The 25,698-nt window shown below is 40.2% G+C and overlaps 1 protein-coding gene and 1 long non-coding RNA gene across 3 annotated transcripts in view; one reads left to right on the top strand and one right to left on the bottom strand.

Annotated features, from left to right (window-relative positions):
• Positions 1-24,989, top strand: LOC121283431. The gene is made up of 2 exons (XR_005944259.1): positions 1-240; positions 24,587-24,989. It is a non-coding gene; the product is annotated as an uncharacterized LOC121283431 (long non-coding RNA).
• LOC121283430 (B-cell CLL/lymphoma 7 protein family member B-like) overlaps positions 3,636-25,698 on the bottom strand; it is a 43,539-nt gene continuing 21,476 nt past the window's right edge. The window contains exons 2-8 of one of the 2 annotated variants that reach the window (XM_041198000.1): positions 19,471-19,546; positions 16,376-16,405; positions 11,933-12,047; positions 9,443-9,613; positions 7,522-7,601; positions 4,393-4,521; positions 3,636-4,264 (exon numbers count right to left, since the gene is read on the bottom strand). In XM_041198000.1, the coding sequence (XP_041053934.1) occupies positions 4,423-4,521; positions 7,522-7,601; positions 9,443-9,613; positions 11,933-12,047; positions 16,376-16,405; positions 19,471-19,546 (571 nt within the window). In that variant the 3' untranslated portion in view covers positions 3,636-4,264; positions 4,393-4,422. The remainder of the gene's footprint in view (positions 4,265-4,392; positions 4,522-7,521; positions 7,602-9,442; positions 9,614-11,932; positions 12,048-16,375; positions 16,406-19,470; positions 19,547-25,698) is intronic. The other variant, XM_041198002.1, reaches the window with a different exon arrangement.

Genomic DNA, 25,698 nt, shown 5'->3' with positions numbered 1-25,698 from the left:
AATACTTCAGTGAAGATTTCAAAACTGAGCAAAGCTGTTATTGCAGCTTTGGACCGAGAGATTCGGACATTTCCGGGTTAATCCCTTTGTTCGGACTGCGCTACAGCGGCAACCATTCTAGTTTCTGCTCCGTCATGGCTGCTGTTTCCCCGGGGAAAGAGGAGAGAGGGAGAAGAAAACGCAGATAAGTGAACATTGTTCACTCAATGGGCGATGCGGTGTACAAAGTACAAAGCGTGGGTAAGTGAAAACATGAACAAGGAAGCCGCAAAAGGCGGGACTTTCCTGTATATCTTCAAATCATGGTTTCTTTGGAATGTCACACTGCTAAAGTGTGACAATTTATTAATGTTTTTCTTCACTGCCTGGACAAATTTATTTGAGGCAGGAACAATATTTGCAATAAAGCTAACAAATTTTTTTTTTACTTATGAAAGGAACTTAATTACATTTTTGAACCATTTAAAGTACAAAGATCTAGTCACTCATGTTGAATTAATTCTCAGTATTGGCTGCTATGCACAGGTGTGTAATACAATGTGTGCATGGACCTACTTTAAGCAGTGCCTATTGCCTCACTAGTCTAATAATGATCAAGGCTTTTGATACAGACAACATTTAGAATCACTCATCCAAATCTGTGTATTCTGAGATTGATTGAAAAGTTGAGTTACAAATCAACTATCAGTATAAAATTCAAGGACATATCATCCATTACAACTCCAAAAATGAACTGCCCTTCATATCTTAGGAAAATTCACTTAACTACCATTCAAACTTTACTATGAGAAAGTGTGAGCCAGTTCGAATGCCCCAGAACATTCTGACTGGTTTTCATTCCATTGCACAACACTCCATGCGTACAAAGCAAACTTTCAATATGATGTTCTGGACCAAAAACAAAGAGTAGCAAAAAGAGCAAGCTAAATGGAATTACAAAGAAAAATATTCAACATACAAATCGATTAGTCTATTTAGCTCTTTGTATTCAAAAAATATATCTCTTATGCATTTTTCTTCAGAAATTACAACCTTTAATAGTTTTCACATTGTCCTGGCTTCACTTCCATGAAAAGCAAAATCTGTATCAGCAAGGTGGGTGTGTCCATACTGTAATTAGGAAATCTCCGCTCTTAAGAGACTCTGAAAGAGAGCCCAGTGGTTAAAAGATCCGCTATCTAGATCAGCAAGGTACACTGAATCTCCATTGGAGTGGGGATCAGTGGGTGAGATGGGGATTGGTGGTGGTGGTGGTGGTGGTGGTGGTGGGGGGGCACGGGGAAGGCCACACCATAATTGACACTATAAAGATCCATACTTTGCTTATTCATACAGAATATCTTTAATACTTTTTAATGTTTTCAAGATCTTAAAAAAAATGATAAAGCTAAAACATTCAAATTATTCACTGCGATCACAAGTTAAAAATTAGGAAGTTAGGAATATGAAATAGAGTCAGGTGGAACTTTAAAACCCAAAGGGTAATATAGATCTAAAATATTATACAAGGGCAAGATATTGAAGCAGACAATACAAAAGCCATACAAAATGCAATTAGATGCACTTCTGGAAAGAAGAGATTTGGGGTACTTTTAACTTTGCTAGGTTAAGAACGGGCAATAGCAGATAACTGGCCCATTTTACATCTTACCTGATTTTCTTATTAATCGACTTCAGTAGAAATGAAGATAGAGCATGTTTAAAATGGGCTGCTGATTCACTATTACCTACTTTTCATATGGCGATAAATGTTATAATTATCTAATTTGAGACAGAGAAGATTTGTAGATGGATTGATTTATGAAAGAGGGGAGAGTCATGTTCACTAAATAGACAAGTTTAAAATAGAATCAGGACAACAGCAAGTAAGGATCAGAAATTAAATACTGAACTCAGACAAATAACACTGATACTCACACCTAGGCCAGGCAGTAGGCATTGATCATGGGGAAGAACTTGATTGGGGGACACCAAGAACTCAGATTTTGGGTCATTTGTGAAGGGAAGAGGCAATGCTTAGGCAGGAGCACTGTGTCCAAGGAGAAACTTACATTAGGAAGGGCACGGTCCAAGGATAATGTGGATAAGAAGGAAAATATTACACTTTACTATGTCTCTTTATTGTCCAATTAATAAATGATTTTCTTGCACTCTTGTGCCTAAACAGCCAATCAGAAAATTGAACAGAAAAACATATTGCAAAGTTGGGGGTACATAATTTGTAATAGGTTTAATAATAGGTTTAATATTAAGTCAGTATGATGAATGTCCAAGGTTTTATTTTTGAAAAATTTCTCCCTTTCTTAAAGTGTTGATTGACTCTTGCAGGGGTTGGGGGTAGTTCAGACACGTTGCTGACCTCTGGTACCATACTTAAGTGACAATTCTTATGTAAGCCCAATGCGTTGCCACAAAATACACATCAGTTGGCAACACCTCAGCTAATAATTAAGATGGTTAAACAGTGATGTTTTCACTAAAAACTGAGACATTGTCATATGATAACCAGTGTAATAAACATAGTCATGTTCCCAGTGTAAGGGTCTTTATATCTGTCAGATTGTATATTTATTGTTAAACTGGTTGATTGATGAATATTACTTGCCATATTACCCAGCTGGCATTTAATCCAGTATCATCTCCAGTTAGGGAGCAATTTTTTTTCAGTAAATCAGCTGCAGAAGGCAGTTGGCAGTTTGATTTAGTGACCAAAATAATAGAATGTGATTTGTTTTGGTAGCTGGGAGGAAATGTTCTTTCTTCCTCCTCCTCAACATGCCAACTCCTTACTGGGATACTGTTCCATGGGTGCCAGCAGCTTCTATTATATTGCTAAAGTGTTCAATCTTCATGTGTGAGTCTATGCAGTCAGTGCCAACAGATGATTCAAATGTGGAGGGATATACAATTAAATCGAATCCAGTCATCAAGTCATCTATACAGACTCTTTAACATAATCATAAGGAGCAAGAACCCTGGCCAGCTTTCCACTGTAGACAAATGTATCCAAGAACAAAATTTGTTTATTTTATTAGCAAATCTCTAAATCATCTGTGAGTTACTATTGGGTTCTCCCCAGGGGAAAATACAAGTCCTGGTTAACAAGGTACAGAAACTTGGTTCAGTATCACTGAAAAAAGTGCATAATTTTCTGTATCTGCAAAAGGTACAGCAAAGACCCACAGTAGTTTAAAGGTACAACCTGCTCCTCCACTAAGATTTTCTATTTTTTTTTTGCTTAAGCAAATTTATTAATGAGCTCCAGAAGATGTAATTTTCAAATATACTTGGTTTGTATCTTAGTCTTATGGGGTTGTTTTATAAGGAAAGATTGAACAGGGTAGGCCTATCTTATTGGCGTTTAGTAGAAATAATTGATTTTAGTGAAACACAAGATTCTGAGGGGGCTGATAGGGTAGATGCTGACAGGATTGTGGTGGAATCCTTGTGGTGGAATCTAGAACTAGGGGGCATAGTTTCAGAATAAAGGGTTGCCCATTTAAGACAGAGATGAGAAGGAATTCATTTGCTCAGACACTCATGAATCTTTGGAATTCTGTACCCCAGGGCATTATGGAGGCTGAGTCATTGAATATATTCAAGGTTGAGATTAGACAGATTTTTGAAATATAGGGAGTCAAGGTTATGGGAACAGGCAGGAAAGTGGAGTTGAGACCAAGATCAGATCAGCCATGATCTTATTGAATGGCAAAGCAGGCTTAAGGGGCTGAATGCCTACTGCTCCTAGTTCTTATGTACTAAGTATTTACAGACAGCTTCAACAATATTTTTTTTAAACTGCATCCTTCGTGCCTTCCTTGGCTGAAGATGACAAATTCCAACTTTACATCGTGGATAGGATTTCAGGGTGTAGGGATGTAGTCAAGAATCAACATCAATATAAATCTGTCTTCAGTCAGCTCACTTAACCTTCATTAAGACTTGGAGGCACTTCAGTGTCAAGGCACTTTCATATTGATGCTAGGGCTCCATAATAGCAGCCCTCAAGTCTCCACTCCACCTTTTGTATTGTAGCAGTGTGCAGCCGGTTCCTGTGGAGGATCAATAAGAAGGAGGCCCATTTTCTTGCTTCCAATAGGTATTCTTAAGACCCATCAAACCCAAATGTTGGATACAATTAAGAGGCGAGCAGGGCGTTTCCTTTCTATTAGAGTACTGCTTTTGACACTATCAATATAAAAGTGTCTTCAACTAGGAAGACCCAGTGGAGCCATGGACCACACCCAACAAAAGGGACATCATCCTGCAATACAGAAACATTTTAAATTCAGACCCAGAAGTCATAACCATCACAATTCATTAAAAGTAAAAAATAAATATCATTCTTCAAAGTCAGTCAGTCAGTTGTGTGATGGTTAAGTCAGAGTATACCATGGAATAGAGCCAAGTTGAGATTCTGGGTTAGCTCTGAGTTACTGGCTGGGTCACAGCATTCTGTCCAGTGCAAACCCTCTTCAATGGTGGTGCCCCTGAATCTTCATCGTCCTCCTCTTCCACAACCTGTTAACAAATTATAAAAAGAGTTGATCTGAAGAATCAGAAAGTCTGTCCTGTCATAGCAGCAAAATTTTAGTTTAAACCAAATTCACTGCAATACAACACCTGGATTAACATTCTGAAATTGGTTCCTATGAAATAAACGCTGAAAAGATGTGAATCCCACTGTTGCTGAGTACAAAACTAAAGTTTTCTATTCGCAGTAAAATTCTGTGGCCTTGAGATTTTCAGCCTCCTGTCTAAATATTTTCTTCATTGAATTAATAAATGAAATGACTTGTAAAAATTCTGTATGGTTCGGTGAGTCAGCTTTATTGTTACAAACCAATTCAATATCAATGGGATTTAGAGACAAACAGCCACAGAGACTGGAGTCTGGAAGTTATTTGCACCACCTTTTAGCTTGATTCTCGTTTATACTCCCAAGGGAATTAATTTGCAAAAGAAAAATTAGGAGACCAAAAAAGAAACACAAAATGGGTAAATTATAGCTCAGCTTTCTGGGTCAACATTCCAGATTGCTCCCTCTTCCCAAATTTCTTCCCTGCTCTACTAGTCATTGATCCTAGCTGGTTGACCACTTTCGAGTACCTTGCTAAAGTGGCCATTCAAGTGCAAGCCTAAAGACAGCGAATCTGCAGGCTAACCGACCACGGAAAGCATCAGAGCAAGCTTTACCCTGCCTCTCCCTATGCAATGTCAATTTTGCAGCAGAGACCACAGGAAAAGTGATCAGTAACTGAATTTTCCCTCCCTAAATAAAGGCAACTGTAGCTACCCATGTGTCAACATTTTTACCCACTAGGTCACCAAGAAGCCCAAGTATTGGACTTCCACTATTGACGTCCAGTCCCTCTATACCTCTATCCCTCACCAGGATGGTCAGGATGGTCTGAGGGCTCTCTGCTTCTTGGTTGAATAGAGGCCCGAATAATCCCCATCCACCAGCACTCCCCCTTGCCTGGCTGAACTTGTTCTCTCACTGAACAGTTTCTCCTTTAACTTGTCTCACTTCCTCCAAATCAAAGGTGTAGCTATGGGTACCAATATGGGCCCCAGCTATGCCTGTCTTTTTGTGGGGAATGTGGAACATTCCTTGCTCAGTTCTACTCAGGCCCCCTCCCACAACTCTTTTTCTGCCACATCGATGGCTGTATTGGTGCCACTTCATGCTCTTGCCAGGACCTGAAAAATTTATCCAAATTCCACCCCTCTCTCACTTTCACATGGTCCATCTCTGACACTTCCCTTCCTTGGCCTCTCTGTCTCCATTTCTGGTGATATACTGTCTGCTAATATTTAATAGAAGCCCATCGACTCCCACAGCCATCTCGACTACACCTCACACCCTGATTCCTGGAAGGAGTCCATCCCATTCTCCCAGTTCCTCCGCCTCTGTCGCATCAGTTCCGATGATGCTATCTTCTAAAACAGTGCTTCTGACATGTCTTCCTTTTTCCTTAAACTGAGGGTCCCCCCCAACGGTGGTTGACAGGGCCCTCAACAGTGTCCGACCCATTTCCCTGACCTCTGCCCTCACCCCTTCCCCTCCCTCCCAGAACCATGATAGGGTCCCCACTTGTTCTCATTTTTCATCCCACCAGCCTCCGCATTCAAAGGATCATCCTCCGCCAACCCCTGCATGATGCCACCACCAAACATATCTTCCCCTCAACCCCACGTCAGCATTCCATAGGGGCTGTTCCCTCTGTGACACCCTGGTCCACTCCTCCATCACCTCCAACTCCTCATTCCCTTCCCATGGCATCTTCCCATGTGATCACAGAAGGAGCAACACCTTCCCCTTTATCGCCTCATTCCTCACCGTCCAAGACCTTCCTGTCACTTGCCATTTCAACACACCATCTTGCTCTCATGCCCACCTGTCCATCCTTGGCCTGCTGCAAAGCCCAACGCAAACTGGAGGAACAACACCTCATCTTCCAATTGGGCACTTTACAGCCTTCTAGATTTAACATTGAATTCAACAGCTTCAGACCATGAACTCTCTCTTCCATCTTCACCTCTTTTTTAATCCTTATTTATTTTATCTTTTTTCCCCAATGCGCTTTCCCCCACCCCTCTCTGACTCCACAGGGCTATCTGTCACTTTTACTATGTTGTGTTTTCATGGAGCGCTGACCCTTGTTCTGCTATTAACACATTCTGCTATCTTATCTTTATGCCACTCTCAGTACCTTCTTGCGTCTTTAACACTACCACTAACACTCCCTTTGTCTTGTGTCCATGACACCTTAGTCACTCTCTCCTGAGCTCCCACCTTTCCCAGCCCTCCCATTTTGCTCCACCCCCTCTTATATAGTATATATACTTCTCTTTAGCTCTGAAGAAGAGTCATACGGACTCAAAACGTTACCTCTGTTTCTCTCTCCACAGATGCTGCCAGACCTGCTGAGTTTTTCCAGCATTTTGTTTTTATTTCAGATTTCCAGCATCTGCAGTATTTTACTTTTATCTTAGCCCAAGTATTAGGTTTACAGTCACAAAACTCAAATGCTTTTAGCACATGTTAAACCATCCTGTATAAAGGCTTAAACAACTGCATTATTCTCTGAAGCATTACAAGTGTTGGTATCTGTCATCTTAATTTATAAACCAATGGTCCTGCAGCATGGCTAAAATTTCTCTAACTAGTTTCGCCCACGTGTTTGTCAGGAATTAATCATTCCCCTTCCACTGTGGCTACATGATATTTGACCTGGCACTGAAGCAGGGGCATTTATAGCAAAATGAAAATGGCAGTATGCATGTGCAGCCTAAGATTTGTCCTTTGTTCATTGGTTTCTGTGCTTCTCTAAAATAAAATTCTGGGATGTGCACATTTGACTCATATGTCCAAACTCAGCTAAATAACCCAAGTAAAAGAGTTCAAAGTTGGTTTTGGAGCTCAACTCAAACATGTGCTCTGCTCTATTTAAAAATATACATACAAGCTCAGTCTTCCCTGAATGTAGGTGTACACACAATATATTCTTGGCTTACCTGAGGCTGCAAGGGAACCAGCTCCTCCTTTGTGAGCATTGGAGGGTCATCTCCTACTTCTGAGGAAGGAAGGGAAGGTTCTGTGAGAGAGAATTGAGAAATTATAACTGCTATAACCATAATGTCCACTTGCTGAATAACAGACAGAGAAATGGTAGAGATTCTAGCAGGAGGTGAGAGAACAGTGAAATTCTAATCAAAATAACCTGGAAATTGGAATATCAGTTTACACTTTCTTCAAAGCAGTTGTTTACACAGATAATTCAAACACCATCAGGAAGATGAAAATATTTTAATAAATTAAATGGAAACTGTGTCTGAGCAGGATGAGAACTATTATTTCCTTGTTTATACAGAGCTCACTGATTTTAATACTGAGGCAATAGATAGAACACTATAAACTGGCTTCAGTGGCCCTGAGAGTTGAATTGGATATACAGCCAGGGTTCCCACTCCTAATTACAATCCAGTGACAGTGGAATAGCCTTCTGAGACTCATAGTCTAGGCTCAGTTAGCTGATCTCTATTGGAGCAATTGGTATTAGTGTTCAGAATGGTTATTATAGCAAACTACTTGAAAGAAGAACTGCAGTACTGATGGAACTGTGCCCTCATGAGAGTCAGTGTTTTCTGGAGGGAAGATAAGAAAGCTGAGTACTAACTGTGAGTTCTACAGCATCGCTGTTACTGTGTACATATAAACAATGGAGCACATGTTCTCCCCTCCTCTAAGAAAGGTGTTGCAGTACAATTCTATGAATGCCAAATACGCTCCGGTAACTCTCCCTAACCACTATTCTTCATACATGGCTCTAGACATTTTTCATTGGCGTTAGCAAGCTATTCGTCTTGAATGGCATGACAGGAGTGTATGAGGTGTGTGTGTGTGTCTCTTGAGGACAATTGTAGACATGTTATTTCAGCACATACTGAAAGTTTAAATGGCAAGCTTCTGCACTGTATTCACTTTGGTAGTAAGAATAGAAAAGCAGAACACTTTTAAGAGGAATGAAACACCTAAATGTTATGCTGAGAGAGACTTAGGTGTACTCGTACAAGGAACACAAAGTCAGTAATTAGGAAGGCAAAAGGCATGTTGGTTTTTATTGCAAGAGGGTTGGAGTGCAAGAATAAAGAAGTCTTGGGACATTCTGCCTACTACACAATTGAGCAATGCTATGCATGAATTTCAGTGCTGGTGCAATGCCAGGTACATAAGCCGCACATCCAAACGATTGGCTGGTTCAATCAAACAACATGTTCCTTCAGCTGTTCATAACAGGCTGAGTACAGACTGTAATAAACCAGCCCGTGCTTGCAAAATCCAAAACAAAATGTCTACTGTTGGATGTGATTCTGCGATTGGGCAGCACTTGTTGAACAATCCCGAGTGTGTGCTAATAGCTACACTAACAACCAAACTAAGGTAGCTTGTAACATGGCTCATTCATGCTTGTTAGAAACAACATACATTCATACACAAGAACCTATTCTCTGCAAACAAAAGGAATATGTTCAAAGCTTGTGGCTTTATTTTGAATTATCCAGAGGCTTGTGGAGTCTACAGTTCCTCGCTGCTTTCTCCATGGCAATACCTCGGCCTATCAGATTCAATTTGCTAACCAATCAGCATGCCTTTTCTCCTGTACTATAAGTTGTTGTGATTGTTTGAAATTTGGCATTCTTGCATTTGTCCTGATGAGTGCAAGACAAAAAGTGATGTTCGTTGGGGGAATGATTTTAGTCAGGATACCAGGAGAAGCCAAACAGGACCACATTTTAACATTTAATGAATAATGGCATCTCTGACAATTCAGCACCCTCTGCATAATGTTCTGAACTGTTGTCCTAGTAACTGCTCTAGAATAGTTCTGCATGATTACACAGTAACAGTAAAGATAATTCTTATTGGTCTCCATACCTTCCATGCTTTCCTGCCCAAGCATGGGAGGCTGTGAATCATCCGCTTTAAAATCAGACAGAAGTGTTGGGCTGACAGGTTCACTTTGCTCCGGGCTGGGGCTTGAGTTTGTACTGCTGTCCACTTTTACCTGGTAGGCATCTGACAGGGAGCTCTGATTACTAGTCTCATCTGAAAGATTAGGAAGGAAACACATACTTAAATCAATCTGAAATGATCATTAGGAAGCAAAAAAATCAATTCGATAGTTTAGGTCCAATGTGTCTCTATTAGTGTCACCAATAAGCACTTTTGAAGCTCTTTCCCTAGTTTCTGTCCCTGTTTCCTGGAGGCACTGACTCCTGCTTGGATATGGGTTCAAGGTGCTGTATTGTTCCTTGTGACCATTCTCCATGTGCAAGTCTAGACTGTAAATACGGTCAAGCTGTTCTACTACATCTGGCATCAGAGCCAAGCCTAACTCTGTTCTCATCTAATACAACAGTTTCCTCATCCCTTGCCCAGGGATGTTAAGACCAATCATAGAGCCCTGCCATGACAGTCGATCAAATCAAGAATCTGGGATTAAGAATCAAGCTGAGAATCGAACATGGCACTTGCTAGTTTCTGTTGCTCAATTGAGCATTGCTGTTATCAAATAGCACCATTGGAGGAGTCTACTTATGTCTGCATTAAAGGAAGAGCTGAAGTCTGGAGATGGTTCCATGAGTAGAGCCAGTTATTATTGTCAACACAGATTACAGTAGGGATATGAAACCAACCTAAACCTAAACCTTGCCCGCACTCGATGTCCACACCTGCACTTTATTCAGTCAAGGCAAGGGGAAAGGGTGCATGGAAGGTGGGAGGTGGGAGGGGAAAGGGGGTCGAAGAGAGAATATGTGTTCCTGGTAAACAATCAGTAAGAAAACTCATACCCAACTTTTCTTCCTCCTTAGCCCAAGGACATTGACCAAATACAATAGTCCATCCTGACACCACTGATACCATTTAATTAGATAGAGAGCAAGAATTAAATCTGGGACTTCTGGGTTCTATACATGGTCAGTGACATTCAGTGCATTTACTTACTGAGCTAACAGTGTTGTTTTTTAAAAAAAAAATCATAGTCAATGAATTAGTAGTTAATTCATGGTGAATGTGACAAAGGTCACAGCACCAATTGTATTGGAGGTGTGCCATTTCATATTTTCAATTATTCCTTCACTCATGTATATATTCCACAGCTCCTCTACCTGTGGTGATGTTATGTTACAGTTCACTCAGGGATGTTGTGATCTGGATAGTGGTGGTAAAGGCTCCAGTGTTCTTTACATCAGATGCTGACAAGGAATCTCTCCTACTGTTACTGCCTGACATGTGCTGGAAGGATTTGCGTGTTGATACTCAACATGTTTGGCTGCATTATGAATGCACCTTCCTTGGCCATCAAGTCTGGGGTTGGGGCGCAAACTGGAGCTTCAGGTTCAGGCAGGGACACTATCCATAGTGCCACAAGACCTCCTATCCTCTACTATACTGCTCTACAATCAGCCACCTAAAGTGTGTTACGCAATCCCAAAGTGGCTTGTGCTCCAACCTTTCTTTGCAATGGCATTGCCTCTCCTTCCTCAAAGGGTGAGCTGAAGTTAAGGAATTCACATCCTTGTTGACAATAGGTTTCAGTGAAGTTTCAAGACACTTCCACTCTGCATGAATTTTGAGAACAAACTATTTATTTACTCTGTCCTTCCAAACTTGGGCAATGTATTTTCAACTGTTTAATACTAGGGTAACATTCTGGTGGTTACAGGTCAATCACTGCCAGGGACCTATGATGGGGCCAATTTGAGGTGATGAACTAAGGGTGTCACAAGAAGCATTTCAGACAGATATGTTATTGTTCCGATAGCGTTTTGGCGGACTTATGCTGAACAAGCCTGGTGACAACAAAGTTATTATGTGTGGGCATAAGAAAATTGCCATATTGCAAAGTAGCATTATACATGAAAATATCAAATGGTAAGATTTTGCTTTACATAATTTTTTACCAGTTAGCACTTGAGTATAGTAATAGAATTGGTGTGGTAATGGGCTGGACTAACAGCTCAAATCCCAATATGGCAAAATCCAGTAATTCGTAGGATAAAATGGGAAAAAGTATACATGAAAAACTTAACGAGTTTCATAATATCTTTCATGGAAGAGAACCTGCCATCTCTACCAGGTCTTGGCGACATATACATGTTACTCCAGTCCCATACTGCATGAGTGATTCTTAAAACCCTCAGAAGTGATTTTGCAAGACGCTCAGTTGTAAACAAAAATTAAGTAAATCTCTCAAGGAGATAGCTTACCATTACCTTCTCAGGGCAACTGGGGATGATGATATACAACCTCTCCAATATTACTCATAGGCCAAAAGATAGAACAATACAAATCAAATAAAACTAGCAGTAAGCACACTGGGTCATGTCAGAGCACCATGCAATTGAGTTTAAACACACTCACCATTCAGCTCCAGAAGAATGGGAGAGGAGCTGTTATCAGACACAGGCAGCAGTGGGAAGCCTTTGTCTCCCTTTGTACCTTTTGTTTCAAGACTGTTCTTTGATTTTGATTTGTCCTAAGAACGTAAAAACATAAGAACCTAAGAAATATGAGGAGTAGGCCAGTCCACCCCTTAAGCCTGATCTGCCAGTCAATAAGATCACTGCTATTCTGAATGTGGCCTTAACTCCACTTTCTTGCCTGTCCCCCATAGCTCTTTTGTCAATCAAAATCCCTCTAGCCCAGCCTTGAATATATTCAATGACCCAGCCTCACTGCATGCTGGGGAAGAGAATTCCAAACACTAAACACTCACCTCTGGGAAATGAAATTCCTCTTCAAACCAGCCTAAATGGGAGACTGGAAAAACTCAGCAGGTCTGGCAGCATCGGCGGAGAAGAAAAGAGTTGACGTTTCGAGTCCTCATGACCCTTCGACAGAACTGGAGTTCTGTCGAAAGGTCATGAGGACTCGAAACGTCAACTCTTTTCTTCTCCGCCGATGCTGCCAGACCTGCTGAGTTTTTCCAGGTAATTCTGTTTTTGTTTTGAATTTCCAGCATCCGCAGTTTTTTTGTTTTTATTAAATGGGAGACTGCAGTTCTAGAATCCTCCATGAGGGGAAACATCCACTCAGCATCTATTCTGTCAAACCCCCACAGAATCTTATATGTTTCAATAAGATCAACTCTCATTTTCCTAAACCCCAGTGTTCTACCTTTCCTCATAAGACAACCCATTCAACCCAGGTATCAGCCTAGTGAACCTTCTCTGAACTGCTTCCAATGGAAGTATGTCCCCTCCCTTAATGTGACCAAATAGGTGTGGTAATGGGCTAGACTAACACTAGTTGTGATCTCATCAATGTAAAGTTATAACAAGACTTCCCTCCTTTTATACTCCAAACCCCTTGCAATAAAGGCCAACATTCCATTTGTCTTCCTAATACTTGCTGTACCTGCATGCTAACTTTTTGTGATTCATGTACAAGCACATTCAGATCCCTCCAAACCAAAGCATTCTGCAGTCTCTTGCCATTTAATTAATACTCTGCTTTTCTATCTTTCCTGCCAAAGTAGACAACCTCACATTTCCCCACATTATACTCCATCTGTCAGTTTTTTGCCCACTCACTTAACCTATCTATATTTCTTTGCAGACTCTTTGTATCCTCCTCACAACTTGCTTTCCCACCTATTTTTGTACCTTCATCAAATTTGGCTACAATGCAGTTGGTCCCTTCATCCAAGTCATTAATACAGATTGTAAATAGTTGATCCCTGCAACATTCAACTAGTTACAGTTTGCCGATCTAAAAATGACTTGTTTATCCCAATTCCCCATTTCCTGTTGGTTAGCCAGTCCTCTATCCATGCTAATATATCAGATCCCCCAACACCATAAGATCTTATCTTGTGTCATAACCTTTTATATGGCACCTTATCGAATGCCTTTTGGAAATCCAAACACACAAATCCATTGGTTCCTCTTTATCCACCTTGCTTGTAACATCATCAAAGAGCTCTAATAACTTCGTCAAACATGAGTTCCCATTCACAAAACTATGTTGTCTCTGCCTGATTTTATTATGATTTTCTATGTGGGACAGAGAGGGTGTAAAGAAAAACAATCAAGGATTGAAAGTAAAGCAAAGCACTTTTTAACTCATTCTTCTCATCCTTCCTTCCATTCATACAGAAATTGAACTTCACACATTTTTTCACCAGAAGTGTGAATTGAAAGTGATTCCAGGTATTTTTATTGCATTCATTCAACAGAAGGCTGGTGAAAGTCATTCCTCCCTCCGTCCTGATTCACTTTGTGACCCTTCCTCTCCCATCCACCTGGCATTTCTATAAATTAGCATCAATAGAACCTACATTTGACTACACTTTGGCTAATATGTTATCAGTTGCCTCCATAGTCGAGAGGATCTTGAGGTGATGGCAACACTGTGGTTATAGACTTTCCTTTTCGGTCAGAGGGGATTCGGTTAATCAGTGGTGGTCAGGGGATTGAGTGTTCAGTGGGTGGGTAGTCAGTGGTAGGGGGGGGGGTCAGGTCAGGTGGTCGGGGGTGTCCCTTAGTGGGGTTTGCAAGTGGTGGGGGGAGTCGGGGGGGGGGGGGGGGGGGGGGGGGGGGGGCAGTGTCGGAGGTGGCGGTGGTCAGTACTACAGTTACCCAGCAGTTGGAAGTGGTTTTAAGTCTTCCAACTTTTCCTAGGTAACTATTACTGTAAGACAATTGAAACCATCTGAGGTTTGACATAAATCGTACTTTCAAATGCTTCCGATTGCAGGCAACTGTCCAATGGAAGTTTGAACTTCCTATGCAATTGCTATGCAACTATGGGATTTCTGGAGTGGTGGTGGTGGGGCTCCCCAGAGGATCTTTGGGGAATTCCCCACCCCACAGTTATGACGCCCCAGAGCTTTGAAGTTATGGACCAATGTGTTTTGTAAATTGTGACTATAGTCTCTTCCCCCATGATAATTCATGCACAGGCTGTGGGTTATCTCCCCCTCCCCATGAATCCACATTTAATGTGTTAAATAAATGTTGTCCATACTGGTTAATGCTAGCATGTTAAGCTCTGAAACTGGTGGCAAGCACACGTCAGCAACTCGGGCCTTTTTGGCTGTTTTCCATCTTAGCAGAAGGGGCTGTTGGTAAACTGGCCTTTCAGTTCCCCTTACACTACATGAAAATACCCCTGTATCCTTCAAAATTCTTCTTGTGTTTGTATTGCACTGAAAGCAATATTAAACCTCTAACTTTATTTCTTATGTTGTCTTTGGCATACCACGCATTGTTAAACTATAATTCTTTAAAGTGAAACATTTATGTACATGTCTGCAGTGTTTAGTAACATTGAATTGGGAGGCAACAACATGTTTAAGGACTTTGGAGAAGAAAGGGAGGTTTGAGATGGGATAATAGTTTGAAAGGACAGTGGGGTCAAAGGTTGTTTTTTGGAGGAGATGGGGGGATAATGGCAAATTTAAAGGAAAGAAAGGCAACACCTGAAGAGAACTGTTCACAATATCAGCTAACATGGGCCAACAACTTAGTGGGAATAGGACCAAGGGAACAGGCGGTGGGTTTCACAGACAAGGTGATCTCTGAAAAAGCATGAGAGGAGATAGGAGAGGAACTAGTGAAACGAGTTCAGGGCTAGGGCAAAGGGAAGCGTTAAATGAGGTTTTGACAGGTGATCTAGTGGAAGGAAGTGGCAGAAGCAGTTGATGGATTGTCTCAATCTTAATGACAAAGAAGTCCATGAGCTCCTCACACTTGTTCCTAGAGTTAAGGGTGGAGAGGTAAAGGCAAGGGGCTTAAGAAGACAGTTTTCAGTAGAGAAAAGAAGCCAGGGTTATCTCTGCATTCCAGAATTATCCTGAAATAACAAACAGTTTTAGCAGACAAGGGAATGTTCCAAGAGTGTTCCAAGGGTCCAGTCAGATCTGGCAGTCGATGGCTAAACCAGTTGTCTTCCATATCCTTTCAAGCCTGCATCCTTGCATCAAATCTGCATCCCTTGGACTTAAAGGAGTGGAAATGAAGGCAGTACCAGGGGGAATGACCAGATTAAGGGAGAGTAATAATTTTACTGGGGACTAGAACTTCAAAACTGTGGAACTCCTTACTCCCACCAACCGCACCACCACCCCAATCCCCCCACCTCAGTCTTTGCACCCTCTTACAATATTTTTCTAAGTTTGCCAATGCCTAGCATCTTAGTCCTTGCCTGGATTTTCCAAGTTAAAACATTAAGATTTTGAAGCTAAAACAGGTTTGTATGAGTTCACAGCTATTTCCTCTCTCATGGATAGAAAAGCACCTTGAACTTGCCTGAAAAGTCAACTCCTTCTGTACTAACTTCACATGAATTGTGAAAGCATCCGACTATACAACTGTAAAATATGCCCTTATAAACTCTCTCGGTGGAGAGCTGTAATGGCATCTGGTTTTCCCGTAATGTATTGATGCGACTTAAGTCTAGTGACAACACTGGAACTCAAAAACACAGAGTTGGTGTCACTGGTGACACATATGATCTGTTAGTTATTTTTCAGCACAAGGAGACTTATATGCGTCCTTTTGTCTTTCCCTTCCCATCTAAGTTTCTTCCCACCTTTCCCTCAGGTGCTGTAAAGGACAATTCAACAAAGTGGGACAAATAGTCAAACCAGGTCCTGCTCTTACTGATACACTCCTTAGCAAGCGTCACTACATAGTGATCACAGTGAGAACCTGGGATAGTTTTTAACCCTATTGCTAACACAGGGTCACTGAGGTCAATTGTAGCATGTCTGAGAGAAAGTAAGTTGCGATCAGCCAATTCAGCACAGAATAAGAATTGAACCTGGGACATTCTTAGTTCTACACTAGTCAATACACTTACCAATTGAGCCATGCGAGGAGCTCGGATGTCCTTTGGGAAAAAAAAGAGAAAAACAAGAGAGTCAATGATTGTCAATAGGAGCAATAGTTTTAGTGACAGTTGATATCACTAAGGGTGACTGATTTTGAAGAATTACAGAGACAGTCGCTTGGTAGTACAGAACTTGAATATTGCTGAAAAAAGACATGTTGCCAAAACTTTTTGCTTTGCACTTGGACAAATGCAAGAATGCCAAATTTTAAATGATCACAACAATTTATACTACAGGAGAAAAGCAGTGCTAATTGGTTGTCAAATGACTCTGATTGGCTGAGATGTTGCCATGGAAAAAACAATGGGGAACTATAGCCTCCCTAAGCCTCCAGGTAATTCACAAAAGGCACAAGGCTTGAACATATTCCTTTTGTTTGCAGAGAATGGGTCTTTGAGTATGAATGTATGTCACTCCTAGCAAGTGTAATGAGCCACGTTACAAGTACGTTAAAAGCTTCAGCTCTCTTTTCAGCAATTGCTGAGACCAAAAATGTGAGGAACTAGAGTTAACTTATATCAGTATAGTATCTTTAACATTGAAAAATAGTTCTAAGGTGCTTCACAAATGTAAAGGGGAAAAGGCTCAAGGGACAAGCATTACTAATAGAGCAATGGAAAGGGGAGGAATAGGGCAGAGATGCACAATGCTGAACTCAAGGAAGGAGTAGGCTGTAAAGCTGGACAAGGTTAGCGATGTAAAAGGATGAGGCCATGAAAGGATTTAAACACAAAGGAGAAAGTTTTTAATTTAAGCTGCTAAAAGACCAAGAACTAAAAGAGTAAGAACAGATAGTGGGCAGGCAGGACTTGGTGCAGATTAGAATAAGAGGCAACATAGGATTTAGACAAACTGGCATTTATGGAGAGTGGAAATGATAAACTGGCCAGCAGAACAATGAAATAATTGAGTCTGGAATTGACAAAGGCAAGAATAAGTGTCTCAGTGGCAGAGGGTTGAGGTAGGAATGGAGGCTGGTGATGTTACAGAAGTGGAAGTAAGTACAGTTTGTGATGGAGAAAATATGAAATTGGAAGCTTAGCTTGAGGTTAAATAAAGCAACAGAGTTGCTGACAGTCTGATTTAGATGGGAGACAATGGCCAGGGAATGGGATAGAGTTGATGGCAACAATAAAGTGTTTGTGAGGGGGCAAAAAGACAGTGGTTAATTGCAACTCATCCAAGGCTAGATATTGGATGAGACTAGAAGGGTTGAGAGATGTGCTGGAGAGATAGAACTGTCTGTCATCAGTATTTATGTGAAAGTTAACCTTGTATCTGTGGATGATGGCACTAAATGGGTAGCATGTAAATGAGGTAAAGGAGGGTCAAGATTTTCTGTTGAAAAAAGGGTAGAGTAGAACCAAGTGAGAGCAGTCTTACCAGCACAAAAACAGCGGAGAGGCTTGGAGGGAGATAATGTAGTTAGTCATGTCAAAAACTGTAGAAAGGATGAGGGTGCAGGATGGACCCATGGTCATAATGTTGTTTGTGGCTTTGCTAGTTTAGGAGAAGCAGCAATCTGGTTGTAGGAATTCAATTAGAATTGTGGGAAAGATAAGGATGGACCTGAGAGTTGACAACATATCCACGTGTTGTGAAGGTGGGGCAATAGTTTGCATGCACAGAGACATTGAATTTGGGTTTTTTAAAGACATTCTTGTAACCTTAATCATTGACCAAACATTGATGCTGAAATAAGTTTGTAACTGGATATCCAAAGTGCTTTACCTCCCCACCTAACCAAATCATAAACAGTTGATAAATTTGATTTCAAGCTAACTGATCCATTCCTTGAACTATTTAAAACAATTGAACTTTAAAAGCAGCCTTTTTGTCTTCTGATAAGGTGGTAATATTTGATGAACAAATATGTAGTTTACTGGAATTAGGGTTAGAGTGCTATTATGAGTATCGTCATATGCCTTTTTTAAAAAAAAAATCAGAATAAGTAGTTGTTCCACTGATTTCTCTGGTGTTCAGCTTTTGAAGTTGCTTTGCTTGTTTATTGTCAGTCTTCACTTCTACAGTGACTATTGCATGACATGAAACACTTTGTTAACACAACTATTTTCTTATTGGCTTAAACATTGCCTCAGATTGCTAAAGAAATAAATCTGGAATTTATTTTTAACATTGAGGTTGTAAATTGTTGTTACTTCTTACACCCTATTATAAAAATGCTTTATTTGGCTGTTTATTTCCTTTGTTCTTTTAAAGTAATTTAGCATATTTGAAAGGGAGGTGAATGTCTGTGAAAGATAATGTCAGTACAACAGTCCAGGACAGAAAATGACTGGTTGGGAATTTAGTGAAATTGGAGCAAAGGACCACACAGTTGAAATGAAAATCATTTTGTTGGGTTCAGTAATCACTTTCTTTCAGAAAGTCTCCCAGCATCCACAGAACACTCAAAAGAAATCTAGAAAAAGCAGTCATAAAGAAAAATGGAAATCTCAATTATACATCCAAAAGGTTAGGTATCTCCCTCTTCTACTCCTCCAGTGGCTATGATAATACAGTGAAACTTAAGTTTTGCTTTGTGAATTTTCTGCTGAAAAATATTCATGTTTTAGGTGGAAGGCAGTGGAAGCAGAATCTTTGAATATTTTGAACACAAAGCTAGATGGGTTCTTGAAAAGCAAGGGGGTGAAAGGTTATTGAGGGTAGGTGGGAATGTGGAGTTGAGGTTACAATCAGATCAGTTTTTTTAATCTTATTGAATGACAGAGCAGGCTCGAGGAGCTGAGTGGCCTACTTTTGCTCCTAATTCGTATGTTTTGAGCAACCCGTGTCATCATAGGCCACTCACAGGTGAAATACAGCACACTTAGCCAAAAGCTCCCTATCCCAAAAGTGTAAATTAGCTCCAATGTCAATACTCTGGTATCTTTGGTGTGCACATGGGATTTAATTTTAAAGTAGGGGCAGTTTTGTGTTGTGGGTCCAAACCACTAGGAACTGGATCAAGATTGCCTAAGCAGATTTTTCATATGACCCTTAGCTTTATATTACAGACTTCAATTTTTACATCAATTAAAGTGAATGATCATGAAATACCCACCTCTTTGGGGTCAGTCACTGGTACCCATTTAAAGATCCGCAACGATGTGTCACCCACCGTCACCCATTTCTTCTCCCTGTGGTAGTTCAGAGTTCACTGTCAATGAGCTGAATTTGTGAGGAACTGAGAGCTTCAAAATTTAAATAAATAAAGTGCTAATCACCCAGACTGATAAAGGCTGTCTTCAAAGCTGACTAGTAGAAAAGTTGTAAACAGCACAGCAGTTGCAGCGAGGCAGGCTGCATCATAACAGACACAACAAAATTGCCTCACAAAAATGTAACTTCTAAGGAACACAACTATTTATTTCCACACACCTATATTGTCAGAATCTGTCACATTGGGTAAAACAGCAACAAATTGCAACTGAACTATATTAAAAATATATACAAAAAATAAATCCTAGTCATGTCATGCTCATGTCAATCACAGTTGCTGAAGAAAGTTTACAGATTGATCAGGACCCAGAAATTTACACTACTGCCAATATGCCACCTTTCTTCAACTAGATCAATGTAATTCTTACTGACCCCACATCACTGCTTATTTACAGAGATTATACCTTGCTGCCTTAAAGGGACAGGCAAACACAAACATAGCTCCACTGTAACAGTTAAATAATATACTGTGTTATTCTGCTCATGTTGCCATAAAATAGCCTCACATCCAGCTTACCGTGGGAAATGCCAAAGGAGATTTGCTAGTTTAAACAGAAGACACAGAAATAGCTGTACCCGAGTTGCTTCAATACCATGAACACTGAGGACCCTTTATACAACTTTTAAAATTACCTGAAATATATCCATAAATTGAAGATTGCTATTACACTAAATTGGAATTAAAGAAACTAGTGTAATTAACAACGTTGGTGAGCTGTAGGCACAAATTGCTACATGGGAATACAACGTGGTTGCATTAACAGAGACATGGTTCAAACAAGGCCATGAAGTGGTTCTTAATATTCCTGCTTTATCCTGGAATCGCCTTTCCTAATCTACCTGTGCTAGATCCCCTCTTAAATCACTGAAACTAACTGTGAACATATTTACATTCAGTGTCTTCTGGTCTGTTCTCATAATTACTTTAAAAGGAATTGTGCTGTGTCCACTGTTAGCTAGCTGATCACTTACACCACTTCATTTCCCATAACCAGTCCTTGTTAGACTTGAGCAATTATTGAAAATAATACTCCTGTGCATATATCAGAAATTCCTCTCCATTAACTTTAAACGCTATTTTTTTCTCAGTTTAATTAGGATAAATAAAGCCTTCTAATATTATTACTCTATTTTTGTTAGACACCTCTGAAATTTGCAGACAAATTTTCATTTATCACACCTCAAGCCAGACTCAGTCCTAGAACCATGTAGTAAATCCATTCTATTTAGAACTATAATATCATTTTTAATCAATACTGCTATGTCCCCCTCCTCTTTTTACTTCTCTGTTATTCCGGAGCAATGGAGGGCATTCATGAAAAAGACAGTTGAAGCAGAAAGTATGCACATTCCTTTGAAGGGAAAAGGTAGAGCATCCACAGCTAATCCATTCTGGGCGACAAAAGAGATAAAATAGTAACAGGAGACTTCTGAAAAATGTTCGGAACAAGATTCAGTTAATAACCAGGAAGATTGTGAAATGTACAGACAAGAATTGAACAAGTTAATATGAGAGGCAGAGAGGTTCTGTGAAAAGTTTAGCAGGCAATGTTAAATTGAACCATAAACATTCTATAAGCATATAAAGTATAAGTAGTTAGCTAGGGAAGAGGTTGGTCGTATTGGAGACCAAAGGACATTCGGAGAGTTGGGTGGGGGGGTGGGGGGGAAGAGAGAGAGAGAGGCGGTGACATAGTGGTATTGTCACTGTACAATATTATTCCACAGACCCAGGCTAATGCTCTGGGGACCCAGTTTCGGATCCCACTATGGCAGGTGGTGAAATCTGAATTCAATAAAAATCTGGAATTAAAAGCCTGATGATGACGACCATGAAGCCATTGCCGATTGTTGTAAAAAGCCATCTGGTTCACTAATGCCACTTAGCGAAGGAAATCTACTTACCTTAATTGGCCTACATGTGACTCCAGACCCACAGCAATGTGGTTGACTCTTAAATGCCCTCTGAACAAGGGCAATTAGGGATGGACAATAAATGCTGGCCTATACAGTGACATCTAGATCCCATGAACGAATTAAAAAAAGACAGGAAACATTTCAAAAGTATTAAATCAGTACTTTGCATCAATGTTCTCAAAGCATGTGGATGATGTGAAGGCTACAATCAGAAAAGAGAGGGAAGTAAATAATAGGCTAATAATGGAGAAAATATAGTAAAATGATTAGAATGACTGAAAGTTGGTTAGTCACCTGATCCAGATGGAATGCATCCTAGGTTGCTAAAAGAAGCAAAGATAGAAATAGAAGAGGAATTGATCACAGTCTTTTAACTTGGAGATTGCTAATTTTATGTCATTATTCAAGAAGGGGGAGAGGGATAAAACAAGAAAACTACAGACTCGTCAGTCCAAAATCGGTGGTGGGAGGTACTGGAAACCATTATTAGGGACAAAATAAACTTTCATTTGGGAAGTTATGGGTTAATCCAGGATAGCCAGTACATGTTTGATAGATAGAAATCATGTCTGGCTAAACTTCACTGAATTATTTGAGGGGGTTCATCAAGTTAGGCAGTGGATGTATATATGGGCTTGCAGAAGGCACTCACCAAAGGAGGCTTATTAGGTATAAGGGGCAAGTGGTGGTTTGGATACAAAATTAGTCTGGTGACACAAAGCAAAGTGTGATGGTGGATTGATGTTTTTCAGACTGGAAGGTAGTTTGCAGTGGTGTTCCCCAAGGGTCAGTTTAGGGTTCATTACTCTTTGCAATTCTTATAGACAACCAAGACTCTGGTGTAGGGAACTGCATTATAAAGTTTACAGATCATTTGGTAAAATAGATCATAATCAGGATAGTTTATAATCTTCATGATAGCTTATGATGGTGAAATGGAGTTCAGTATGAAGAAGAATGAAGTAATGCACTCAGAGAACTAATGTGGAAAGACAGTATACAATAAATGGCAAGATGGTGAAAAGTGTAGATGAGCACAGAGACCTGGGTTTCAAAGACATAAATCCTTAAGGCTGACAGGGCAAGTTGATAAGGTGATTAGAAGGCATATAGTTTACTTGGATTTATAAATAGAGGAATAGAACATAAAAGCAAAGGTCATATTAAAATTTTATAAAACACTGCTCAGGCCTCAGGCTGAATAATTGTGGACACTTCAGGGAAGATGTAAAAGCATTAGAAAGAGTGCAAATGAAGTTTACCAGGATGTTACCAGGGATGAGCAACTTCAGTTCTGAGGTCAGGTTGGAAAATTTAGGATTGTTCTCCTTGGAACAGAGAAGGTTAACAGGTGACCACAGAGCTTTTCAAGATGATGAGAGGTTTTGATGGAGTAGATAGAGAAAAGCTATTTCCCTCTGGAAAATGGGTCAATAACTGGACATAATGGATTCAAAATCATTGTAAGAATATCTAGAGGGAAGGTGAGGATTTTTTTCCCACTCAGTTGAGTTGTTGGGATGTGGAACACTCTACCTGATAAAGTGGTGGAAGCTGATTCCACAAATAGTTGGGAAACTTACAAGATGACAGACAAACAGTAAGGCAATGGGACTAGCATGACTGATCTTTCAAAGAGCTAGCATAGGCACAATGGGCTAAATGGCCTCCTGTGCTGTAAGTTAGTTTCCATGAAACATATAGAACTGAGGAACCACTTTAATCAATCAGATTTGTTCATTAAATTGCAAACCCTATGATGGGGAGGTGCTGTTACAGCCTACAATCCATTATTATTCTTTTTGTACTAATGGTAACTTGCCATAATGTTAAAAGCTATGTTATCACTAGGATTGCAAATTGTGCTGGTGGGTGTATGGAATTTTCAGTCACTGTCTGATTTTTTCATCTATTAATATACTAGTAAAATGTGATCAGGTGTGAAATGTTCATATTGTATCTAATTGAACTTTTAAAACATATTCAACAGCACAACAAAAGGTCTTAGCCTTCCAATCCATCAGGATGGGTCACACAGAACATTCACACAACTGAGTGCTTTGACAAGTTAAAATGGGCTTCATGATGGGCTGTGCAGTTGGCATGGCAGCTGGTGCATTTTTTGGCAGCTTTTCGTGCCTCAGGTTGGGGCTAAGAGGTTGAGAGCTGTTGGGTGGTGTTGGGAAGACCATAATGCAGAGTGGAGGCAGGTTTGGAACTTTCACGGTGATTGGAATGGGAATCATGCTAAACAATAATTCTTTTCTTTCTGCTGAAATTTCAAGTGTTGCAGATAATGTATCACCTATCTCTGTCACCTTGATTACCAGCTGCATAATAATGGAGATTAAAGTGTATGATTTATTATTGCAAAAAAAAAAAAAAAAATTTTTTTAATAAACAGAGTCAGGAATTTAACACAAGTGAGAATTCAGTGGAGGTGGGGGGGGGGGGGGGGGGGGGGGGGGGGGGAACCTCCAATACTTGTAGTAGAAGATTGAGGCAGTAAGTATTTTTGTTCACAGTTTAGTGCAGGTTAGTGTGTAGAAACAGGAAAAAGTAAAAGTAGAAGGTAGTTATAAGTAATGTCATGCAAGGCATGGCATTTTTATAATTTAAAGTGCAGACCTTATTCAATGTGGACATTGAAAATATTGGTTTAAAAAGGTCACTGTGTCCACAAATGGCCACTGAACATCAGGTGACACTGCTGTGTAGATTCCATCACCCATTCAGGGAACTAACTCACTGTCTCACAAGGACAAAAGGTGCCTTCAAGCCAAAAACATGCTGATATCCCGACATATCCCGAAAAACCATCAGAAGGTATTGCTGAACTTAATGGGTCTTTTGGTGAAAAAAGCAATTGTTTTAAACCATCAAGGTGGACATCTTAATCAATGGGACAGTAATCCAGAAACAACAAAGCAGGATGTGGCCCAGTAATCTAAGAACACCACCATATTTGGTAAAGAAATCACAGTACTGAGGAAGAAAAGTCATACAGTCTCAAAACGTTAACTCTGTTTCTTTCTCCACAGAAAGAATATCAAACCCCCTCCTAAAGCCTGTGCTTTCTCCGACCCACACAATAGATGACTGTTTTCTTGGACATCTTACACAAGGACTGACTGTTCATCTGCTGAAGAAAGAAACAGAAACCAACCTCATTCCTTCAAGAGGATTCCTGCAGACCTCCCCTAGCCCGGCTGTTGAAATCCCTTAATCGGCTCTTTGACTAAAGAAGACTTCTCATCAGACCTGCAGCTTTGATCTTCAGATTACATCAGACAAGTATTTTCCTTACAAGTTGTAACAGTGCACTATCATTTACTGTGTAACCTTTCTTGACTGTATTTGTGAGTGAATGTGTGAGTGAGTGAAGCAACGTTTATTGTTGGGTTATTTAGTATTTTAAAAATAAACAACCATCTTTTTTAAAAAGTGAATTCCTAAAAGTCTACTGCTGTACAATTTCTTGACAACACACTCAGGATGGTTAAAACAAATACGTACACCATTCCTATTCTTTAAATTCGCTAATCACAGGCTGTTTGAAAAGGGGACAGGGATTGCCGGCAATTCCCTTTTAACCCGATTGTGACAATAATATAAATAACTTAGATGAAGATATGGCAGGCTGTGTATATACACTGCATTAGCTGGGAGTTTGTGTATGGCAAGACTGTTCCAATGTCTTCAGTAGATGTCTCAGTCTCAGAGTCAATAAGCCGAAGTATGAGTTGGAGACTCTCAAATACACAGTTTTGGGAGAGATTTCTCCAGACTTCAGTCACTCTCTTCGAGAGGTACAGGTTCAGTTTGGGGTTGTATGACTGATAGTGTGCAGAGTAAGGGGAATCAAGATGAGGTAGAAAACGAGGAACCAGAGACACTGATCTTACCCAAGACATTTAGTATACTTACTCTGTGTGAGGATAAAGATAAAAGTCTGTGTCAGAAGGACAGCCAACCAGAATGCTGACCAGGGCACTTGGAGCAAGAGGCTGTCCAAAGTGAGGATGTGGAGGGTGTGGAAGAAGGAGGTGGAGGACAGGAAGCCTAATGTGATAGTTATAGAGGATTAAATAATTAAGGGGACAGGTATCATCCTTTGTAAGCAGGATTGAGAGTCCTGAATAGTTTGTTGCAT

Source organism: Carcharodon carcharias, chromosome 10 (genome assembly GCF_017639515.1).
Source record: "Carcharodon carcharias isolate sCarCar2 chromosome 10, sCarCar2.pri, whole genome shotgun sequence".
Lineage (NCBI taxonomy): Eukaryota > Metazoa > Chordata > Chondrichthyes > Lamniformes > Lamnidae > Carcharodon > Carcharodon carcharias.
Note: the sequence above shows the minus strand (reverse complement) of the source record. Positions and strands in the feature narration are given on the sequence as shown.